The sequence below is a fragment of the Cervus elaphus genome, chromosome 15, assembly GCF_910594005.1.
Source record: "Cervus elaphus chromosome 15, mCerEla1.1, whole genome shotgun sequence".
Taxonomy (NCBI): Eukaryota; Metazoa; Chordata; class Mammalia; order Artiodactyla; family Cervidae; genus Cervus; species Cervus elaphus.
Window position 1 is genome coordinate 56,411,341 of NC_057829.1, and position 23,194 is coordinate 56,434,534.

The 23,194-nt window shown below is 34.3% G+C and overlaps 1 protein-coding gene across 4 annotated transcripts in view; it reads left to right on the plus strand.

Moving 5' to 3' along the window:
- The window catches only part of HECTD2 (HECT domain E3 ubiquitin protein ligase 2), a 74,293-nt gene that overhangs the window by 44,367 nt on the left and 6,732 nt on the right, over positions 1-23,194 (plus strand). For all 4 annotated transcript variants that reach the window (XR_006345326.1, XM_043925343.1, XM_043925345.1 and 1 more), the window contains exons 7-16: positions 541-586; positions 2,331-2,440; positions 3,890-4,038; positions 4,574-4,697; positions 7,097-7,193; positions 10,243-10,350; positions 11,178-11,310; positions 12,182-12,270; positions 16,668-16,826; positions 22,337-22,411. Coding sequence is in view for 3 of the 4 variants with exons in the window: in XM_043925343.1 (XP_043781278.1) it covers positions 541-586; positions 2,331-2,440; positions 3,890-4,038; positions 4,574-4,697; positions 7,097-7,193; positions 10,243-10,350; positions 11,178-11,310; positions 12,182-12,270; positions 16,668-16,826; positions 22,337-22,411 (1,090 nt within the window). In the remaining variant the exon portion in view is untranslated. The remainder of the gene's footprint in view (positions 1-540; positions 587-2,330; positions 2,441-3,889; positions 4,039-4,573; positions 4,698-7,096; positions 7,194-10,242; positions 10,351-11,177; positions 11,311-12,181; positions 12,271-16,667; positions 16,827-22,336; positions 22,412-23,194) is intronic.

Below are 23,194 nucleotides of genomic sequence, written 5' to 3' on the forward strand. Positions count from 1 at the left end.
GGTACAGCTATAAAATGGAAAAAAAAAAAAGAGGACTCTCTTATCACCAGGAATTTTAATATTTATGAATTGCTTTTATCTTATTAAAATATTTTCAAATATAATTTCTAAAATAAAATAGTAGTCCCAATGAAAAAATAATCTGAAAATTATGTAGACTACTATAGAAAGAAGTAGTTTAGATTTTACTTAAAACCAAATAATTTAAATCATTATTCAGTCAGATAATTCTTCCATAGAGGAATAGTACTACTAATTTTAAAATTATATATGTAATATACATTCAAACATATAAATTTCAAAATTTAATACACATGTTATTTATTTATATTTCAGATGATTTGGCTTTACATTTATAAAGGGCATCTAGTACACTTTGGGCAATGATTTATGTTTATGTTTTCAGATTTAAGTCTAGGTTTATGTTTTCAGATTTAAGTCTAGCTTTCATCAAGTCAATTCTCACAGAAACATTGATAATTTTTATTAGATGGTGTAAGATTAAGCATCTCTCATCAGTCACACTTCTTTCTTTTTCAGTCCACGAACAAAAGATGATCTTAGAGCATATTTTATACTTTTACAGGTAAGAAAGCAAGAACTTAGTTGAAATTGTATAATTCATATTTCAATCTGTACATGTGAAAGTAAAATGATACCAAGTACTAAGTATTATTTTGAGCAGCATTTCTGATACTTTTTAGATTATAATTACTTTTAATCAGAGAATTAAAGCTATAACAAACAGTGGGAAGCTAAATTATATCCAGATTTAATATTTTAATTTAGTTCTTACCTTCCTGCTGTTGAATTCTGGAACAAACAGAACAGAAGCACTTCTTCCTCCTCCAGTCAGCTTCCTGTCTTGTAACTAGTTTTTTAAGGGGGCTTCAAAACTCTTTTTTGTTTCCCAATTAGTAGGTTTCTAACTTTTCAATAAATATTTAAGCTAGAATTCTAATGGAAAAGTCAAAGTGGTTGTTTATGTTTGCTGAAGCAAAGATAATGAACTTTTTCCTCTCAAGAGATACAGATTCATTGATATAAATAAGGTCCAAACAAATGAAAAGTAATTTTAACTTTTATAATTTTTTGAGAAGTATGTTATTCCCATAGCTAGCATACTATATTTGTATTATTCTTTACAGTTTACCAAAGATAGTTGTATAGATTATTATCTCATTTAAAGATAAAAAAATTATGTTAAATAAGGTATAATGTTTAACTTAATATTATGTCCAATAAAAAAATATGGAAGATATGGGTAGAAGGAGGAGGAGAGAGGAAAAAAGAAAAAGAAGAAAAAGTGGGGGGAAATAAGGGAAATAGATAAAAGGCAGTTGAGAGATGTAAAGCGAGGAAGGGGAGGTAAAAAGGTAAGAAGAGAAAGACAAAACTGGGGGGGAAAGAAAGGAAATATATGTGAAGATAGTAAAAGCTAGAAAGTGACAGCATGCAACTCACATTTTTAGGAGAGTGTATTTGGTCCTCAGTAAGTTCTACTCTTAAGAGCTAACACTTGATGAGGTTATCAGCTGGGGTCACTCCCTCATTTTGGACCATCCTGACCATAAGTCAGTTTTGAAAAATATATGGTGCTCTTTTCTTTTTTACAATTTCAGTTTATTGTTCAATAACACTTATTTTTACCATCAAGTTCTGAAATGTACATTGTGAGTTTTAGATTTTGGAAATGTAACTAGAGTTTGTGCTTGGTTTACAAGCTCTCCTTTAACATTTAAAAGTTCTCAGGAGCTGTTAGGTGGTTCTCCCCTGTTCTTTGTGAAATGTGCAAATAACTCTTTTCACATTGCAAAAGTTTCATTACCAGCTTTTATTTTTCTAGCATTCTCTGTCCCCCCCACCTTTTTTAAATCAAGAAAGAACCAGGTTTTTGCTTAATTGGAAAGGAGTGATTTCTCTCCATTTATACTAGGCAGTGAGCTAGGTGCTTTATGTTATCTTTTTGTTTCTTTTTTTTAGTACTCAAAACAACCTCCAAGATAGATATTATCATTCCCATTTTCTAGATGAAGAAGTTGAGCATCAAAGTTTAAGGAACATTCTTAAGGGTGTATAGTAGTAAGTGGTAGAATTAGCCCTCAGACCTAAATCTTTCTTAATTCAAAGCCCCTGGACCATTGTGGAAATGGAAGTCTCTGTTAATTAAATAATGAAACAAATAGATTCTTATTTTAAAGGATTTCATCTAGTATTTCATAATCTCAAATTTAGTTTTCTGAATTTTCCACTTAGCTCATTAAGCTTAGTGTCTTTCCTTTTACATGTTAACACAATTTTAACACAATTGTCTTTAATATCTTTTTCAGAATCCTCAATTTAATAACACATCTACATATGTCATCTATGCCCACTTGCTACGACAGACAGCCAGCTTAGTGGAAGCTGACCATCATTTCCTAGCTCACTGGTTTAAAAAGTAAATTACTCTATGATATTAAGAACTTTTAATTTTATAATAACATTAAATGTTTTCAGGTTTTTAGAAATGATACTTATAATTCACAGTGCTTCAGAAGCCAATTACAAGTGTATTATTTAGTACTATGTAGAGGATACATTAAAGATCTGTTCTGTGTGTAAGTAACCATTTTGCTTGTACCAGCTGTTGAGATTTCTGTCCACTGCTTTTGCATTTTATATAGCACATTCCTATTGTTGAACATATTAGCCATCAATATCAATTTATAAAAGTACAGTATTTTTTTCACAGTACTGTACTTACATTAACAATTACTTTTCCCCATGACTAATACAAGCTAAAGAAGTTAAATCATCCCAAAATTAATTTTAAATACAGTCAGTTCTCATTATTAGCAATAGTTAACATTCTATAAAGCTACTGTGAGTACTGAATTGGTGAATAGTAAACCATTATTCCCACTCAAGAGGGTTAGATTCCTACGAGCCTTTGCTCACAACATTTCCATCAGCATATCAGTACATAGCCTTACTTTATCTTTGTTTCATTTTAAAGCCGCCTTATTTGATAAAATCATTATTTTATTAACATTCAGCTCACAGCCAACAAAAGGTGAAGAATCTGCCTGCAAAGCAGGAAACCCAGATTCAGTCCCTGGGTCGGGAAGATCCGCTGGAGAAGGGAATGGCAACTCACTCCAGTATTCTTGCCTGGAAAATTCCATGGACCGAGGAGCCTGGCAGGCTACAGTCCATGGAGTCACAAAAAGTCAGTCACGACTGAGCAGCTAACACACCGCCAACAGCATCATAACTCATGTCTGAGCAAAGCTTATTGGACACAAGTACCTTCTCCATAAGGCACATCACATCCTTCTTAGGAACACTAGTCAGAACCTTAGAACTTCAGCACTAGAGTTAGGGGCAAAATCACAAATGAAAAGCTAAGAATTTGAAAAACATGACCCGAGTAGATTGCATAAAGAATACTTATTTGCAGTATGAGAGCTAAAACAAGGAGGCAGAGCATCACCTTATTCAGCCTCAGCATAAGCAACTCCTGTTTTTTGCCACTCTTTGCACTGCCATGAAATGACCACAAAAGTGCCACGATTATTTATTTGGGGTTTAGAATTAAATAGTAGGAAATGGGTGAATTTGCAGATACAGAGTCTATGAATGAGGAGTGACTAAACACTAAAAGCCTTAAAAGTGAAATGTTTAATGCTAACTTTTAGTAATTTTGGTGTTTATTTCTTATTTAATTAAGAAACGATATTTGAGGTAAGATTTTGCATCTTTTCAAATTTGGGGCAATTAAAGAAATATAATTTGGGGGAATAGCCTAAAATTTTATGCATAAAGGATGAACTTTGATCTCTAACAAACATATTGCCAAAATAGAAAATGTGAATTTTGATTGGAATTATTTCAAAATCTTTACCAGATTATCCCAGAAGAGGTTCAAACCATTGGTAGAGAGATTGCTGCAGTTTATTTCTTTACGCCTGTTTCCTGCAAAACCTGAAGAATTTCCACCTATATCAAAGTGTTCGTGGTGGATCCCATCAGCATCTAAAGTATTGGCTTTACTTAGTAGGTTTTATTATTCAATCATCTTTACTTTTCTTTTATTAAATATAAGGATATTTCCATAAGGACCTCAAAATACTATAGAGGCATTACGTACATCTTAAATCATTCCTTTGAGGAGGAGAGTTGTAGTAATGTATTTTCTATTTTGCTAATGGATTTCACAATTAATGTATAAGCATGAAAAAGCTTTATGCATTTTATTGAGCAGAATTCTGTTTTATGGCTGTCAACTGCATAGGACCTAAGTAGTGGTTCCTAAGAATACATGAACTTATATTCATTCCTGAGTATGCCATTTGCTTACTCCCTTTACTCTACTATTATAATCCTCACCATTCAAGTTTTCTTTTAAAGCAAGTAATTATTGGCTGCATTTTGACCTTAATTTTAAGCTACCTTCTTCATTCAGCACCTCAATTGCTTAAAAGAGGAATTTGTAGATAAAGGCTTTCTGGTGGGCATTAAAATATTCTTCCTACTAGAATGAATCATGTACATATTGGGAAAGATCATTATGTTAGAATTATCTTTACAGATACTGCGAACAACTTGGTTCACCCTCCCCTTATTCCTTATACTGATTTCTATAATTCTACATTGGATCACATTGACCTCATGGAAGAATACCACACCTGGCAGAGCTTTGGAAACTCTCACAGGTATGATCAAAAGTTCATTTGGTTATTCACCTGAATAAAATACTATACAAAATAATGACTGGCTTTTAAGTTTGTGTAAGTAAATTTACATATACACATACCTTAACATATAAACTTCTAAGTATATTTTAGATATCCAGCCTTGAAATCATTATATCATTATATTTCCTAAAGCATCTTCTTTTTCTATTTCATCTGAAGTTATGTTTATGTTAATATGATTTTTGTTTGGTTAGTAACATCTTTTTAAGAAGGGAAAAGTTCTTAATATGCAGTTTCTTATAAATTTTCTTATTCTATGTGTCATCACCCAGCACAGAGGTCAACAAACTTTTTCTGGAAAGTACAGGATTATAAATGTGTCTGGCTCTTTGGGCTATGCAGTCTCTGGTCTACCATTCTAGCACAGAACAGCCTTAGTGAATATGTAACTGAAGGGGTGTGTCTGTGTTCCAGAGCTTTACTCACAAGCCTGAGTTGTCGGCCATGTTGGTCCCATGGACCATAGTATGCTGGTGCCCGATCTCCCACAGTGATCACACATGTGTACACATACACACGTGAATTCACTCCTTTTCTTCCTCTTCCTGTAGATGAAGTGTTTGTTCTTTATACAAAGCATTAAAAAAATGGATGTTACAGAGACAGGGCCTCACCAGAAACGGTTTGTTACATTAGTGTAATAGATTTTCAAAACACTTGGCCAAATTCTTCATTACCCTGCACCTTATAGTCACACTTAGAGTTTGGATTAAACCAGCAAGACTATCCCAGACATAATTTATTCCCAAAGTCTGAGTTGTCCTACAGAATGCATTATTCTAAGAGAGACTAACTGAGAGAGATGATATGGGTATAAGTAACCCCAAGCCCCAGAATTGGTTCAAGCTTCCAGGGACCCTTTCTACCAGAATTGACCTAAAACATAGACTAGAATCCTGGATATATATCAATCCACACCTGAACTGAGTAAGAATTCCACTTCTGGGGGACCTTGGCCAGTCTGATGGATTTTTTCTTGTCAGAGTTTATTCTACAAAGATATTTTTTGTCCCACTTTAATGTATTTGTAATGTTGTAGACAAAGCTACAATACAATGCCAAGAGTTACTGTGCATATTTCAGCGACATCTTTTAATGCAAAGCTCCTCTAAACACTGTACTGTAACATTGGTGTACCAAGAATGAGTTATAGAGGTTTGATCCTATGATCCCTTCAGCCCTTGGGCCCTAGAAGGGGATCAGAGCCCCAGGGCAAGTCACGTGTCTGGCCATGGCCAGCCTCTTGTGTTTATCTCAGTGTGTGATGCACATAGTATCATTTGTCTATGTGCTATGACTAGGGAAGGGCTGAGAACACTATTTTAAAGTACATAGTTAGACCAGCATTATCCTACTAAGTTCATTGCACTTCTTTTTCTTTCCAAATTTTTAGTTGGCACTTTGTGATTCAAAATTATTACACATTAATACTGAGCAATTTTCTTACTGCTTTCTAACAGTTTCATTCCAAGAGGAAAACCATTTCATTTTCAGGTCATTCCAGGGCTATCTCCTTTTTCCTCCTAATGCCTACATCGCAGTGTGACCAGTGGTCACACATGTGCTGATCGACTGTCCTTGGATGTGTTCCAACTGCGGCTGATGGATTCATTACAGCCACTTATGTGGGAGTCTAGCTCCCAAAGAGTCATTGCTGCCTTACTAGTTCTCTCTGAATGCATCTTATCTGTGTGCTTTATGGCTCTTTTATATAACAGAGTAAGCTCTGACCCAGGAAAGAAGTTATTTTCATAACTTTTGATTGTATGTTGCGTGTTTACAAATACATACCATTCCATATTACTGCATCATTAAATAACAGTGCTAAAGCAACACTTTTCCTTTTATGTTATTGCTCTTAAATGTGTTACTTTTCCTACCATAGTTCTTGCTAGATTTCTTCATTTCTGATGCATAAGCATTTCTGGTGCCTATGCATACTCATAGAGTAATGGATTCTTATGTTAATTTCTGCACATGATTTTCTGTCCTAATCCTTCATCTGCACTTCTGCCTCCTGTTTCTGATGTTGGCCATATTTTTCCCAGGTAATGATGTACAAGTGGCTGCATAAATTGAGATTATTTGTATAAACAGTGTAAGCTGTCAGCACATGTTTCAGAACATTGGATGTAGCTTCCTCTAGGGAATAAAGCCACTGCACATCGGATAATGATGTATAGGTCACAGGGCTGTGGGATTCAAAGAAATGATGCACATAAAATCATTTTGTGAATGGTAAAACACAGTACAAAAGTAATGGTTTAATATTGTTGGAAGCGGTACCTTAGATTCCCTTAGTATAATTTTGCTAAAAATACACCATTTTGCTTTTTCTGTTTTCACTTGTTGAGCAGGTTTTCCTTCTGTCAGTACCCATTCGTTATTTCTATAGCTGCAAAAAAAATCATTATTCAAAGAGACTCAGAACAACAGATGATAAGCATCGCAAGGGTAAGCCAGCTATGAAAACATTTATGCTGACTATAATCAATATATAGTAAATAATTTAACAAATAAGTCAAATGTCATGTGAATTGTTCTAGCATAATCAGGAAATGTCAAAAGTAAAATTCATATCATACACCCTCAAAAAGTACTTAAACCTATTCATGATACAGGGGAAAAAATACTCCTCATCAACTTCTCATTGTTTTATAAATATAGCAGGAAGGTTAAATGCCTCTCACAGATCCAAAGTAGTGGGAACTTGGACATTATTTTGTAGATACCATCCTCCAGGGTCACTAGCAATGCATCAGTGAGAAAGAACTACAGTGAGGACAAGAAAAGGGGTGTCCTTGAGAGCAAACTGCTCAAACCACCAACATGTTTTCTAAATTTTATGAAAGTCAAATAGAAACAGCTGAAAAATTAGAAAATATAGCAAAAAGTGTAGTCTTAGAAAACTGAAAAATATGTCCATAGATGGTGAAAGGTGTTTTATTGATTCTTAGGGAACCAAAATGCCTGCAGGCCCATTGAGACAGGCAGCAGTCAGGCCAGATGAAGTTAGGCAGGATGAAGTTCATCTCTGGGACTGTCCTGTCCATTGCCTACCAGATTTCTGCATAACACAGTAAAGTTATAGATGAAGTACATAATTACTTTGATTGTGCTTTTTTTAAAAAAAAAAAATTAGAGCTCTAGACGATACACTTTAATACTCATATGTTTTTGAGTTTCTGCTTTTGCGACATGATTACTTAACAACTTTAAAACTTAGAGAGGTTGGCAATAGTCTTCTTAAAATAGAGACCCCAAGACAGACCTGTAGAGTAAAAGAAATGATTTCCATGTCTTGTTCAAGGATATAAAAAGAATTCTAAGGCATAAGTTATAATACTTCAAATACCATAAAAGTAAGAACTGTTGATTCTTCAGTAATTCACCAGAAGGTGAGTATTTTTTGCTGTCACAGAGCGGGACAAAAGATTTGAGTAACTAGTGACATCCCAGAGTCAGTTTACACTGAGTGTTGGAATATTAGAAGAAATGGTATCGCCTCTGTGTACCAAAGGAGTAACATAGCCATATTACCCTGCTGAGAAGTAGATTTCAACAGGGGTATTTAGCACCAGAATTATTAATCCTGGTTAAATATTGGCTCAAAGATTAGTCTATCTAGCTAGTCATTTTGATGATTAGCATTTATGCCATTTCATGTGCCTTTTTAGTTTTTTTTTTTTTAAGCCTTGGGCTATGATTTTTTTATTTATAAGAAAAAATCTAAAGAGCTAGAATTTTAAGTTCCTCTGAGCAATTTTCTGCTGTGCCACTCACACTTAAGATTTTAAATACCTTCTTCTGTTAAATTCCCTTTCATTTAAAAGGAGAGTGGCAGCTATAGCATGTATCCTGGGCTCTCTTCCACAGAGCAAGGGCACAAATGAGTAGCAACTGAAGAGTCCAGTGGCCTTCTCAGTTATGGGTGTTTCCCAGCATTTTAGCTTGTAAACTATGCCATACTATTTGGAATTAATGACTGGTGACTATTTTGACACAGGGTAGCCTTATAGATAGTTAATATAAGCAAGAACTTATATAGTATAATTTAAAGTTGTGAAAGTGACTTCCCAGATTAAAAATAACTTCCTCATCAGTCTGTGTGTAAAATTCTACCATCATTGGGTTATTTCTTTCATCTGAAGCACTTTCTATGCAGTATGAATTTCTGATGGGAGGAGTAGCCAGTAAGCTTTGTGTTCCATCAGCATCCTAGTTTAAGTTTGTGTGTTGGATAATTTCCAGTGTGATGGCTTCCAGGAGCTCAACTGGGAACAGAAGATAAGAAAGGGTTGGAAAAACAGGTCCATGACACTGCATACTATGCTAGGAATATAGATCTGTTTGAGCACAAAAGAGAGGGCCCAGAGAAGGGGAAAGGAAAAAAAAAACCTACTGCAAGCCTTTAGAATCGAATACTGGAGAGATGAAGAAGGGCTCTGAATTAGTGTATTATTATAGTAATCTACATAATCATGAAAGTAGCCTTACTATGTAGATTTAGGGTATTGAAATTTTACCCACTAAAGCAAATTGCTGCATGTATTTAAAATGTCAGAATGTTTATCTTTAATCTGCACAATAATTCATTTTCTTTGCTACCAAAGAGGATGAGGTAGTCTGAAAGTTTAAATAAATTAAATATATTACACAAGCATGTAGACTTTATATGATAAATGACATTCATATATTTCTTATACTTTTGTAAAACATCCCCTTATTTCCAACACCCAGGCATAAATATTGTTAACATTTTAGGGAATTTGCTTTTGATAGTCTTTACCTGTATTATCTTTAAGAGGCATCAGAGTTGAAACAATATTGTGTATACAATTTTGTTTCCTCGCTTTTTTTAGTTGTACATTCCTTAAACATTTTCCATGTTATTTACATGATTTTTATGACCATCATTTTTGATAACTGTATTATAATTCCACTAGACATTCATACTTAGTATATTTCTAAAGTTTTGCTTTTATAGATGATGCTGTGATGAATGTCACTGTATAAAATATTTCCTCTGTTTAGTATTGGGACAAAGGATATGAACATTGTTAATGGTTTCTGAAATATGTTGAAAATTACTTTCTAGAAGTAGATTGTAGAGTAAATCCAGTATCTTAAGCGTAAGCCAAGTTTATCATCAGACGTATGTACCTTGTTCCCAATGTTCCTACTTTGTTTGTATTTATTAAACAGAAAACTTTGCTACATAAGAGGTGAGACATACAGAAGCAGCAGTGCAACATTCTTTTACTGTAGAAGTTGAATTATTTTTGGGTCCTCCATTTTGTATCCCCTTCTGTTATCATTGTCCCAAAATGAAATAATAAGGCATTTTCATAAATCAAAATTTGCATAATTGAGTTTATGAAATTGTTTGTGTGAGAGATGGTAAAGAGAAGAATATAAGTGATTTTTACCTAAGTGTTTAAATGTTTTAATTGAGATTATAGTTCAAGTAAAAATGAAAATGTTTGCTTTCTTTTTCAATTAGCAAAGTCTGGTGGATAAAGTATCTCGAAGACAGAGACCTGATATGAATATGTTATTTCTAAATATGAAAGTAAGGCGGACACATCTGGTTAGCGATTCTCTTGATGAGGTATAGATTATTTATTCCAGATTAGTATTAATTGATTAAAGCTCTAAATAATTTGATAATGTGGCTCATTACTAAAATCTTAGTAAGCTGTCTTTATTTCTATATGCCAGTGGTGTGCTTTCTTATATTTTGATACAATGGTTGAAAACAGTTCTGTATTCATAGTTAAGCCTTATGTTCATTTTTTAATATGTTTTTAGTGGTTTGTTGTTAAATATTCATAAAAGGATTTCATATAAAACACTTAAATGAGTAATTCATATTTCTGAATATATAAAGTAGATTCTAGACCACCTTTGTTAACTGGTTGGGTGCCTAACAAGTCATTTTAACTTCTCCAGGCCTCAGATTACTCACCTGTAAAATTAGAAGTCTGATCTACAAGGATATATTGGGTATATTTAGGGTCAAACATATTGATACTTTGATTGTATATACATGTATTATTAAACTTCAAGCATGTACAGTTCTTTAACCAGATTTTCATGTGAATATTATAATGTTTGATTTAGTTATGTGATTTTTTAAAACTTTAGTGTTGAAGGCAAGTTTAAATGAGTTACTTTGTACTGTATTTGACTAAATTAAAATCTTGGAGTCAGTACGATGCCAGTAGGCAATAACCTTGAGCAAGGTACCTGACTTTGCTAATTCGGTTGCTTGAATCTATACAGCAAGCATTACAATAGGGTTGGGCAGATTTATTGGATGGATGGATGGATGAAGTTTTGTGACATTGTAAATATGATAATACATTTCCCAGAATTTAAAAGGTTAATTTCCTTTTTTACTGCCTTTTGCTCTCCTCTATCTTATAATTTCCTCAGTTAACCCGGAAAAGAGCAGACCTGAAAAAGAAGTTGAAAGTTACATTTGTAGGGGAAGCTGGTTTGGATATGGGTGGCTTGACTAAAGAATGGTTCCTTCTTCTAATTCGCCAAATTTTTCATCCAGATTATGGTGAGTAGTTAATTTCTGTGGAAGTGTTTTCTTCCTGATCGTTAGATTTAAGTAGTCACTCATTTTTAATCTATGATTTTACAGATTTTTTGTCAATCATAAATGTTGAATAATTTTTTAAAGACTGTTAGTTGCATTTTTTAAATTGACCAAATTGATGATTATATTTATTATCTTACTGGGAATCCTACACAAAATGTATTAGCTTAGAAGCATTCACATGTTTTCTGACTAAGCCAAATATGTAAAACTTTGTCATTGAAATAAAAAGAACATTAAAAATTTTAAGATCAGAGCTATAGTTTGCTCTTCACTAATATTCAAAGTCTCTTTCATAAAATAATGAGCCATTTTAATAAATAGGAAGCATTAAATAAACCTTTGAACTTTAATTTGGTTTCATTTGATTTAGAGAAAACACCTATATAATCCTTAGTATTGTTAAGCATTTTCTTCAAAAGAGTTTTAAGTGTTTTCTTAATTCTTTATTTTTCTTAATTTTGTATATATGTTTATATAATATCTCTCTGGTAATGGGAAATAGAGATGACAGTGATGAAGTCTCCAGATAATCCTCAGAATTAATTTTGTTAACTTATAAAGTATAAAACTATAGTTTCTATAAATCAACTGATTAATTTAGTTTCTGTCTTTTTCCCATTTCAACCCTTGGTTGAGGATACCAGTGAAGAATAAAAGGCTCTTGCACACTCTCTGGACCCATATTTGACATATTTTAACATGAAAATTGGTCTGTAACATAACTATTGCTGAACTGTTTTGCTTCTAATAGATAAGATATCATGTACATGTTTACCATTTTAATTTTTTAAATCAATTATATTAATGAAATTATGCTTCTATTTTCCAGGCATGTTTACGTATCATAAGGATTCATACTGCCATTGGTTTAGCAGCTTTAAATGTGATAACTATTCTGAATTCCGATTGGTTGGAATTGTATCCTTTAAACTTTCCACTAGGAGGTGCTAGTAGATTAGAGATTTTTAAGAATTTTATCTGAATTTTGGAAAACAGTTCTCATTAATTTATTCAGATTAAAGATTCTTATCAAATTTACTAGTAGATTTTTCCATAGTCTTTATTATTTTGTAAGATCACAGCCATATAATTATCAGCAGATTTAGTTAACTGGAAAGAGTGACTGAACTGTTAACATATTTCTCTGAAAACCTTATCTCAAGTATTATTTGCTATTTCATTTACAACCTAAATTATCAGAAACTTAAGACATTTTTAAAAGTCAAAGTGACTTTCCTATTCATAATGAACTATTCCCTTAGTTCTTTCACTTTGTGCTTGCTTCACTCAGTTTTCTAAATTGAAACTATGAAGATTAAATCTAATGTGGCCTCAAATCCTGAGACATTCATAAGAATTAAAAATTGAATGGAATAGGAACATTTGAAGCATACAGCATTATTTTATAGTGTTTTTTAAAATGATATAAATTCCTACGCCATCCTCTGATTCCTTCAGGTTTGTTGGAGAGGGTGTTCCTGCATTGGGTGGGAGATTGGGCAGGATGCCTTCTGCATTCATTTTTAAATTCTAAAAAATATAACTGTCTGTGGAAGAAAGAGAAGAATAAATAAATGAGCAAATCATAGGGATACGTAGGTTAAAAAAAGAAAAAATATCTGCTTTAAGAAGCTTACCATCTAGATGGACAGATGGACCACCCATGCAGGTAGTTTGTTCTCAGAATCCAATGACCATTTGGCATTAAGTGCTGAGGAGTTCTGAGAAGGAAACAGTTCATTGTATTCGTCCCACAGAAGGTAGAGTTTTTAAATGGAACCAATATATTTTATTAAACCAGGATTGGAGAGAGTGGGACCAGGACTGGGAAAATGGCTGGGAAAGTCCACAGTGTGCTGGCCGTCACAGAGCAATGTGTAGGTCCTCTTGTTGGGAGCAGGGGGCTCTCTGACAGCTACAGATGGTGCTGGCAAAAAAGATTCAGTTCAATTTTGTCGCTCAGTCGTGTCCAACTCTTTGCAACCCCATGGACCGTAGCATGCCAGGCCTCCCTGTCCATCACCAACTCCCGGAGTTTACCGAAACTCACGTCCATTGAGTCGGTGATGCCATCCAACCATTTCATCCTCTGTCGTCCCCTTCTCCTCCTGCCTTCAGTCTTTCCCAGCATCAGAGTCTTTTCAAATGAGTCAGTTCTTCACATCAGGTGGCCAAAGTATTGGAGTTTCAGCTTCAGCATCAGTCCTTCCAATGAATATTCAGGCAAAAAAGATTAAGAGCCGTCAGATGGAGGACTTTGAATATCATCTGACTTTGTGACATTTGTTGGAATACATCCTGAAGAATGTATATGGAAATCAAGAAACTGCATGGAAGAAAAGGGAGTAGGGAAAACCACACACTATGAAAGTAAACTTAATCTGAAATTTGATTATGTGTTGTCGTATCTAAAGGTCCAAAATGCCAAGCCCACAGTAAGGAACGTGTAACAGTTCCTAGACTCATATGTTTATTCTGTTATTTACAGTAGTCATTTGTTGAATGTTTCAACTTCATTGAAGGTCTGAGTTATTAACACTTCTCACTACACTAGGAGTCATTTGAATTTCCTGATAACTGTGTTTGTCATACTTTACATACTTATCATGGCTTAGGTTTGGCTTATTTTGGCTTTCTAGTGTTTGTAATAAAGTATTAGCTCTCCACTACATTTTTAGAGTAGTATATGTGATATTGTGAACTTGCTTATCGGGTTTTTTGCTTTTTTGTTTTCTTTGCAATAGGCATTAGTTTCTATTCAGTCATTACCCAAAAGAACATATTATATGTATTTAGATGTTGTATAATAATATCTATATATTATTACATCTATCTCTATATTAACAAGTTGAACAGTTATATCTAAAATTAATTTATAAATACCTCTATCTCCTTATTAGAGGGACTTCCCTGGTGGCTCAGATGGTAAAAGCGTCTGTCTGCAATGCAGAAGACCAGGCTTCGATCCCTGGGTTGGGAAGATCCCCTGGAGAAGAAAATGGCAACCCACTCCAGTACTCTTGCCTTGAAAATCCCATGGGTAGAGGAGCCTGGTAGGCTACAGTCCATGGGGTCACAAAGAGTCGGACATGACTGAGCGACTTCACTTTCACAAGGATTTCACTTTCATCTCCTTATTATGTATATTGATCTCACACGCAAACTATAGAAAGGTTGCTACCCTGAAAAGCATAATATTTTATATGAAAAATGTGTGATGACAGTGGACTGTGGTCACGTACATGGTTGAAAAATCTACCAAAGGTGAAGAGAACAAAAAATTTAGAAGTAATAGGTGTGGTGATTAAGAAAATATAATTGGCTCCATACATAATTCCAATTTTAAAATTTCAGAGGAGCTTCTTAGGTGGCTCAGTGATAAAAGAATCTGCCTGCCAATGCAGGAGACATGGGTTTGATCCCTGGGTTGGGACAATCCCCTGGAGAAGGAAATGGCAACCCACTCCAATATTCTTGCCTGGGAAATCCCATGAACAGAGGAAGCCTGGTGAGCTACAGTCCATGAGGTTGCCAAGAGGTAGACACGATTGCAAACACACACACAAAAGCATTCACTAAAATTTCAGAACCAAAGATTTATTGGTCTATTAGTTCTCACAGTATTGTATTTCTAATATGATTATTTTTAAATATTAAGGCCTTGGAGTTTACAAGAAATGTTATAATGAAACCTATAGTAATAATTATAAAATGTTTTGAAGATCACATGAAGAGCCATAATCTAATAGTTTTTTAGAAGTAGAATTACCAGAAAGGCATTGGAACTAAGGATGGGGCAATATAATATAGTGCAGGGTTTTCAAATTCCACCCTGTTTGCACCACATGGTATCTCCAGCAGAATTCCCACACTCCTACCCCTACTTCAACCAGAGCAGCTTTAGTGTGAAATCAGTGTGATTCTCTTGCCATGAAGGTGCCCTAAAGCAGATCCTGTGAACCTACTTCCTTATCTGTTAAAAACCTTCCTACAGGATTATAATTTTTTTTAATTTAATGAAAAATGCTTAGAACTTACCACTATAGTAAATGATCATACATGGTAACTACAGTAATATGGTACTTACTTCTGTTATTGTTATTATCATGATTATAGGCGTATATTAGGGCTTGTTTTCAATATCTTTTCTCTAGAACACACTTCTCGATCTCTGTTGGTATGGTTACCTATAAAATAACATAGCTGTTCCTTAGATTATTATTAGCCTTTTTCTGCCTTAGCAAATTAAAATATTGGCTATTTTCTAAATCTTTTAAATTGTTTTTAATGATTTGTCCAGACTATATGTTTAGATTTCCTTTTAAGTCAGTAGAAGTAATAACTTCCTTAAGAAGTTATTATAATCTTTGACAGTTGAAAGGTCATAAAATTTGCTCTAAAACCCCTCATTTAGCAAATGGATAAAGTTACATTCTGCTGTATAACTGATTAAAAAAATACAGTTGGACAAAGTTTATAAATATAACATCTGTAGCTTTTTAATTTAATACTTTGAGTAAACTCCAGGTAATAAGTCTTTCCAGTATTACTGTGGGAAATTGTGTCTTATCAGTAGTGTGTGTGTTTGCAGACGTCTGTGTATGTGTTTCCATGTGCCTACTCAATACAGCTCTCTCTATGTAGCCTGTATTTAGTTTGAAAGTAGCCAGAATGGTCACCAAAATCAATGGGATGTTCTGCAGCGAGTTCTGAATAAACTGCTGCTAATAAAATTACCACCATCTTTGTTTAAATTTAGAAGTTTTCTTATATGTTAAATAGACTTCCCTGGTGGTCAGATGGTAAAGCGTCTGCCTACAATGTGGGAGACCTGGGTTCAATCCCTGGGTCAGAACGATCTCCTGGAGAAGGAAATGGCAACCCACTCCACTGTTCTTGCCTGGAAAATCCCATGGATGGAGGAACCTGGTAGGCTACAGTCCATGGGGATGCAAAGAGTTGGACACGATCTTTGTTTAAATTTATAAGCTTTCTTATATGTTTTCTTATAAGTTTTCTTATATGTTAAATACTTTATAGAAATGTGTGAACTTGCTATTGTGATCTTAGATATACAGTTTTCTAGGGAAATCATTAAATACTATTATCTGAGCCTCTCCTTTTTACATAATTTTTGGTAATCAAGGAATTATATTATGGAAAATAAAGGGAAAATAAAGGAAAGAGGAAGTATGTGGGATTAATTAGAAAATCAGTGTTAGATCTGAAAGAAGTATGCAAGAAATAGATGCATAATTCAAAACTCATTTGTTGTCATGGATTTTATGTTAATGCTTAACATTTAGTATGCATAGCTTATGGGACTAGCTGTTTATAACAGCATTACTTTGGATATTCGTTTCCCCCCCTGCTGCTATAAGAAATTATTGAGCCCTCCCATCGTTCCTAGTGATCAAAATACACCAGTAGGCATCTGCAGTGTTACCACTGACGACCTGTGTCAAATTATGCCTGTAAGTATACAGTTGTTTAGTATCTTATCCCTTACTGCTTAATCATCCTTCTACTACTACAGTCTCTCTCCTCCTGATAACTATTTTTATGTTTAGATATGGTTTCCCTCTACATTTGTAACCCATCTCCTCTTTTGTCTAATTTTCTCCTTCCCTGTGGAGATACATAACCCACTTTGCAGCACTTAGTTCTTCCAGCATAGTGGAACAAGCTTTGAGTCAGAGGCAGAGATTTGAATCTGGCCTCTGCAATTTACAAGCTCTGTGAATTTGAATAAGCTGTTTATGTTTCTGAACTCTAGTTTCCTTATGTGAACAATGGAATAGTAAAACTTACATATCAGGAAGATTACAAGAGATGATAAAGTACTCTGTATTCAATACTTGATTGCTTCTGTGGATTCTTATCAATGTGTCACTATGCAATATCGTTAACAATGTCTGCAAGAACACCCTTAATAAAATTAATGAATTTCACAGACCTGTCTCTGATATTCTGCTATTCAGAGACTAGACTTCCAATCATCAGATTTAATCCAGTGTTAAAATTTAGTAGAAGAATGGATAGTATGCTCATCATACTGACAATCCCCTACAATAATAATACTTTTCACAGCTGAATTTCGATAGCCATTGGTCAGCAGAGAATTCCCTTCACTATTCTTAGTAAGTAGCTGGATGTGGACATCCTCTTTGTTCATTAAGGACCTATTTAAATATTGTTGTGTTTCAGTTAATGGTCAGATCACTTTGGTGTAGGGTTGGAACCTTCCTACCAAAGTTGAAAAACCTCTCCAGAACACATGACCAATTAGAAAACCATTCTTCATGTGATTTCAAACACATTTTTTAAAGTAAGTTTGGATTCTTTTGAATTAAGAGCCTAAATCCATATTTTTACAAGACTCAGTAGTTGGAAAAGGTAATAGAGTAAATTCTACTTAAGAAAGATTTGCCCTCTATAATCTTGTATTTTGGCCACATACTACCTGTGACCCTGGACAATTTACTGAATTTGCTTATTTGTATAACAATGAGAGTTATTGTTACATCTATACACTAATATATACTAGTGTATAATACATATTAATACTATATATACTAATGGCTTAACTAACTGCTCATTTTAGATTTGTGTGGTTTTTTTTGGTCCCATACATGCAGTTTTTGTCAAATTTTTACCAATAGATTTCCTAATTTTATTACTGATTTTTACCAATAAATTGTCTGATTTTAGGATTAAAGCTATTTGAACTTGAGTCATTTGGATCCAAGTTTTTAGTTAATAATAATGGATATTTTATGAATGACTATACCAATATGTTTTTTCATATTATGGAGCTGAAGATGATACTGAGTTAATTTCATAGTCCTACATTGCCTCTTTAATGATGAATCAAGATTGTGCATAAACTATGAGATCAACTGAAAAAAAACTGAGTGTCTGTGCAGGCATGAATGAAGATTGAAAGGAAGCAAGAAAACTGCTGTGTTAGGATAGTAGAATGCAGGGAATTTTTTTAATTTTTATAAAATGGAATATCAATTTATGAATGGCATCTATTAAAATTAGCACCTAATTCCCATTTCATATATGGCAAAACATGTCTAGAAAAACGTGAAGTGCTTTTTTTATTCAGTGCTTTGTTTACCATTTGTATCTGTACAGTATGTGTTTCAAGAAGAGTAAACAGGAAGGCAAAGAGAAACCTATAGTGATATATTTCTTAATTTAAACACAGTATTTGTGAATAAGGATTAAAAAAAACATGAAAGTAAGCAAAATATTCAATGATGGAGCCTTCAGTATAGTGTTAATAGGCCAATGCTTTTCCGTGACCATGTTAATGGAAACTCCATTGCTTTTGTAGAGAAGGGATCCATGACTCAAAGCATCAGAACTGTCCCATGGCAACAACAAATCTTCCCTACACAGCCTTGTGAAAATTATCCTTGAGGGTTTTAGTTGAGAATGGAGAGGCTAAGTATAACCTTGAATCAGCAACTGTAGTAGCTCTTTTCTCTTCTGTTTAAGTCACTGTCCAGTACGGTCTGTTAAATAATACCAGGGTATTCAAATAGTATATAAAACCTGTATCTTCATGCACTTTTAATTTTATATTTATAAAAATCATTAAAATGTTGAACTATGGGCTAATTAATACTATTTTTGCATTTAATAATCTTAACTATAGATAAAAAATTAAAAATTGAGTTTTGAAAATACAAAGGCTGGGAATAAAAGTCCCTACAGTCGAATAAAGCAGATCTGAGTATATAACTTTATTACCTAATTGACTTTGTATTTTATCACTAAAAATTCAATCTTTGAAAGAATATGGTAAATCCTTTCAATTGGATTCATCTACTACTTCCTTGAATTCTTTTAAAAAATGCAGATCTACCAATTATAATTTTCAGCAGCCATAACTTTATCAGTAATTGAAACAAATGATAAAAATCACATTAGAAGGAACATACCTCAACATTATAAAAGCCATATATGACAAACCCACAGCAAGCATCACCCTCAATGGTGAAAAATTGAAAGCATTCCCCCTGAAATCAGGAACAAGACAAGGGTGCCCACTGTCACCACTACTGTTCAACATAGTGTTGGAAGTTTTGGCCACAGCAATCAGAGCAGAAAAAGAAGTAAAAGGAATCCAGATAGGAAAAGAAGAAGTGAAACTCTCACTGTTTGCAGATGACATGATCCTCTACATAGAAAACCCTAAAGACTCTACCAGAAAATTACTAGAACTAATCAATGAATATAGTAAAGTTGCAGGATATAAAATTAACACACAGAAATCCCTTGCATTCCTATATACTAACAATGAAAAAACAGAAAGAGAAATTAAGGAAACAATACCATTCACCATTGCAACAAAAAGAATAAAATACTTAGGAGTATATCTACCTAAAGAAACAAAAGACCTATACATAGAAAACTATAAAACACTGATGAAAGAAATCAAAGAGGACACAAACAGATGGAGAAACATACCGTGTTCATGGATTGGAAGAATCAATATTGTCAAAATGGCTATTCTACCCAAAGCAATCTATAGATTCAATGCAATCCCTATCAAGCTACCAACGGTATTTTTCACAGAACTAGACCAAAGAATTTCACAATTTGTATGGAAATACAAAAAACCTCGAATAGCCAAAGTAATCTTGAGAAAGAAGAATGGAACTGGAGGAATCAACCTGCCTGACTTCAGACTCTACTACAAAGCCACAGTCATCAAGACAGTATGGTACTGGCACAAAGACAGAAATATAGATCAATGGAACAGAATAGAAAGCCCAGAGATAAATCCACGAACCTATGGACACCTTATCTTTGACAAAGGAGGCAAGGATATACAATGGAAAAAAGACAACCTCTTTAACAAGTGGTGCTGGGAAAACTGGTCAACCACTTGTAAAAGAATGAAACTAGAACACTTTCTAACACCATACACAAAAATAAACTCAAAATGGATTAAAGATCTAAATGTAAGACCAGAAACTATAAAACTCCTAGAGGAGAACATAGGCAAAACACTCTCCGACATAAATCACAGCAAGATCCTCTATGACCCACCTCCCAGAATATTGGAAATAAAAGCAAAACTAAACAAATGGGATCTAATGAAACTTAAAAGCTTTTGCACTACAAAGGAAACTATAAGTAAGGTGAAAAGACAGCCGTCAGATTGGGAGAAAATAATAGCAAATGAAGAAACAGACAAAGGATTAATCTCAAAAATATACAAGCAACTCCTGAAGCTCAATTCCAGAAAAATAAATGACCCAATCGAAAAATGGGCCAAAGAACTAAACAGACATTTCTCCAAAGAAGACATACAGATGGCTAACAAACACATGAAAAGATGCTCAACATCACTCATTATTAGAGAAATGCAAATCAAAACCACAATGAGGTACCATTACACGCCAGTCAGGATGGCTGCTATCCAAAAGACTACAAGCAATAAATGCTGGAGAGGGTGTGGAGAAAAGGGAACCCTCTTACACTGTTGGTGGGAATGCAAACTAGTACAGCCACTATGGAAAACAGTGTGGAGATTCCTTAAAAAACTGGAAATAGAACTGCCATATGACCCAGCAATCCCACTTTTGGGCATACACACTGAGGAAACCAGATCTGAAAGAGACACGTGCACCCCAATGTTCATTGCAGCACTGTTTATAATAGCCAGGACATGGAAGCAACCTAGATGCCCATCAGCAGATGAATGGATAAGGAAGCTGTGGTACATATACACCATGGAATATTACTCAGCTGCCAAAAAGAATTCATTTGAATCAGTCCTAATGAGATGGATGAAACTGGAGCCCATTATACAGAGTGAAGTAAGCCAGAAAGATAAAGAACATTACAGCATACTAACACATATATATGGAATTTAGAAAGATGGTAATGATAACCCTATATGCAAAACAGAAAAAGAGACACAGAAATACAGAACAGACTTTTGAACTCTGTGGGAGAATGTGAGGGTGGGATGTTTCAAAAGAACAGCATGTATACTATCTATGGTGAAACAGATCACCAGCCCAGGTGGGATGCATGAGACAAGTGCTCGGGCCTGGTGCACTGGGAAGACCCAGAGGAGTCGGGTGAAGAGGGAGGTGGGAGGGGGGATCGGGATGGGGAATAAGTGTAAATCTATGGCTGATTCATATCAATGTATGACAAAACCCACTGAAATGTTGTGAAGTAATTAGCCTCCAACTAATAAAAAAATTTAAAAAAAAAAAAAAAATCACATTCAAACCTATGTAACCCTAGATTTGTTTTAAAATTTATTTTAGTGGAATGGAAAATTTAATATGTAAAGTGTGTAAGATCATTCTAAACATGCTGTTCTTTATCTTTTCTGCTAATGTTTAAAATAAAACACTTTTTGTACAACCTGAAATTTTTTAAAAATACTGGCTTAGTTTTTCTATTTTTAAATCTGTCTCCAGGGGAAACATGAGTTACAATGTAGGAAAACATTTCTTCCCGTGTTCTCAACTTTTTATTGGAAGGGGAGAACCCTGAACTGAAATGTAAAAACCACTTAACATATATAAACTGTGTATTTTTATTTAAAAGAGGAATTCTAAAACATTAACAGATTTTTTTAAGAATATAAACTGAGAATGAGAAATACTACAAATTCATCAACAGTGGTATTGCAGTTAGCAGTGAATTATGATGGAAACTGTACTCTTAGCTCTCTGCATAAGAATAGACCCCAGAGTTATGCCTTTATGGGTATAACTGGATATTTTCCTTCATGTGACCTTTCCAGTAAATTTTTCCAAAACTTTTACATGGTAGAAATCATTAACCAGTATTTTTTACCCTGGAAGATATGTCCCAATGTTATCTTTATTTCAAAATCTTGAGTTTATCTCACGTGTAAGTGAGCTATAGTAGATCTGGTTTACTGTTTGGGGTAGTACTATTTGATTTAAAAACACAAATAACAGGTTTCTCTTTACAGGAGTTGGCCCATGGATTAAGTGAACTCCTGTCATATGAAGGCAATGTTGAAGAAGATTTCTATTCCACATTTCAGGTACCATTAAGGGCAAATAGCTTTCTGTTAACCAGGTATTTCATATATGAAAAATACCCCTTGTTACCATATACCCATCGCTAGAAAAGAGGAACAAGGATTGATCTGTACATGCCACTCCCTATCTTAAAGGATCTTAACCCGATTAAAAACAGTTAAGTGTTAGCTCCTCAGTTGCATCCAACTCTTTTTGACCCCCATGGACTATAGCCTGCCAGGCTCCTCTGTCCATGGAATCTCCAGGCAAGAATACTGGAGTGGGTTGCCATTTCCTACTCTAGGGGATCTTCCTGACACAGGGATCAGACCCGAGTCACCTGTAATGCAGGCAGATTCCTTACCATCTGAGCCACCAGGGAAGCCCAAAGACATTGAAGCAGACATGTATAAGCAATCAAGGAAAGCCAGCAAGGGTGAGGGTACTCTGCAAGGCACCTGGCCTATATCCTGGACGCAATTACTTTCTCTGAGCTTTTCACCTTCTAAAAACAAGCCTCTTCTGTTAATTCAGTACAAGAAGTAAGGAGCAGAAGTTAATCAATCAGACCAAAATTCTCTCATTTCCACTCTCCTAAAAATAATCCAAAGGTGGAAATGATAGTAATCCACATAGCTCCAAAGGCCTGAGTGCTACCCAAATGGTCACACAAATTTTTTTAAACATCAGTAAAGTATTTAGCTTATTCAAGAGGGTTAAGACCCTACTTTTTTACTCCAAAATGCTTTCATGACACCATTTTTAATACAAATATCACAAGAGCCAAACCTTTCTGTATTTTGTAA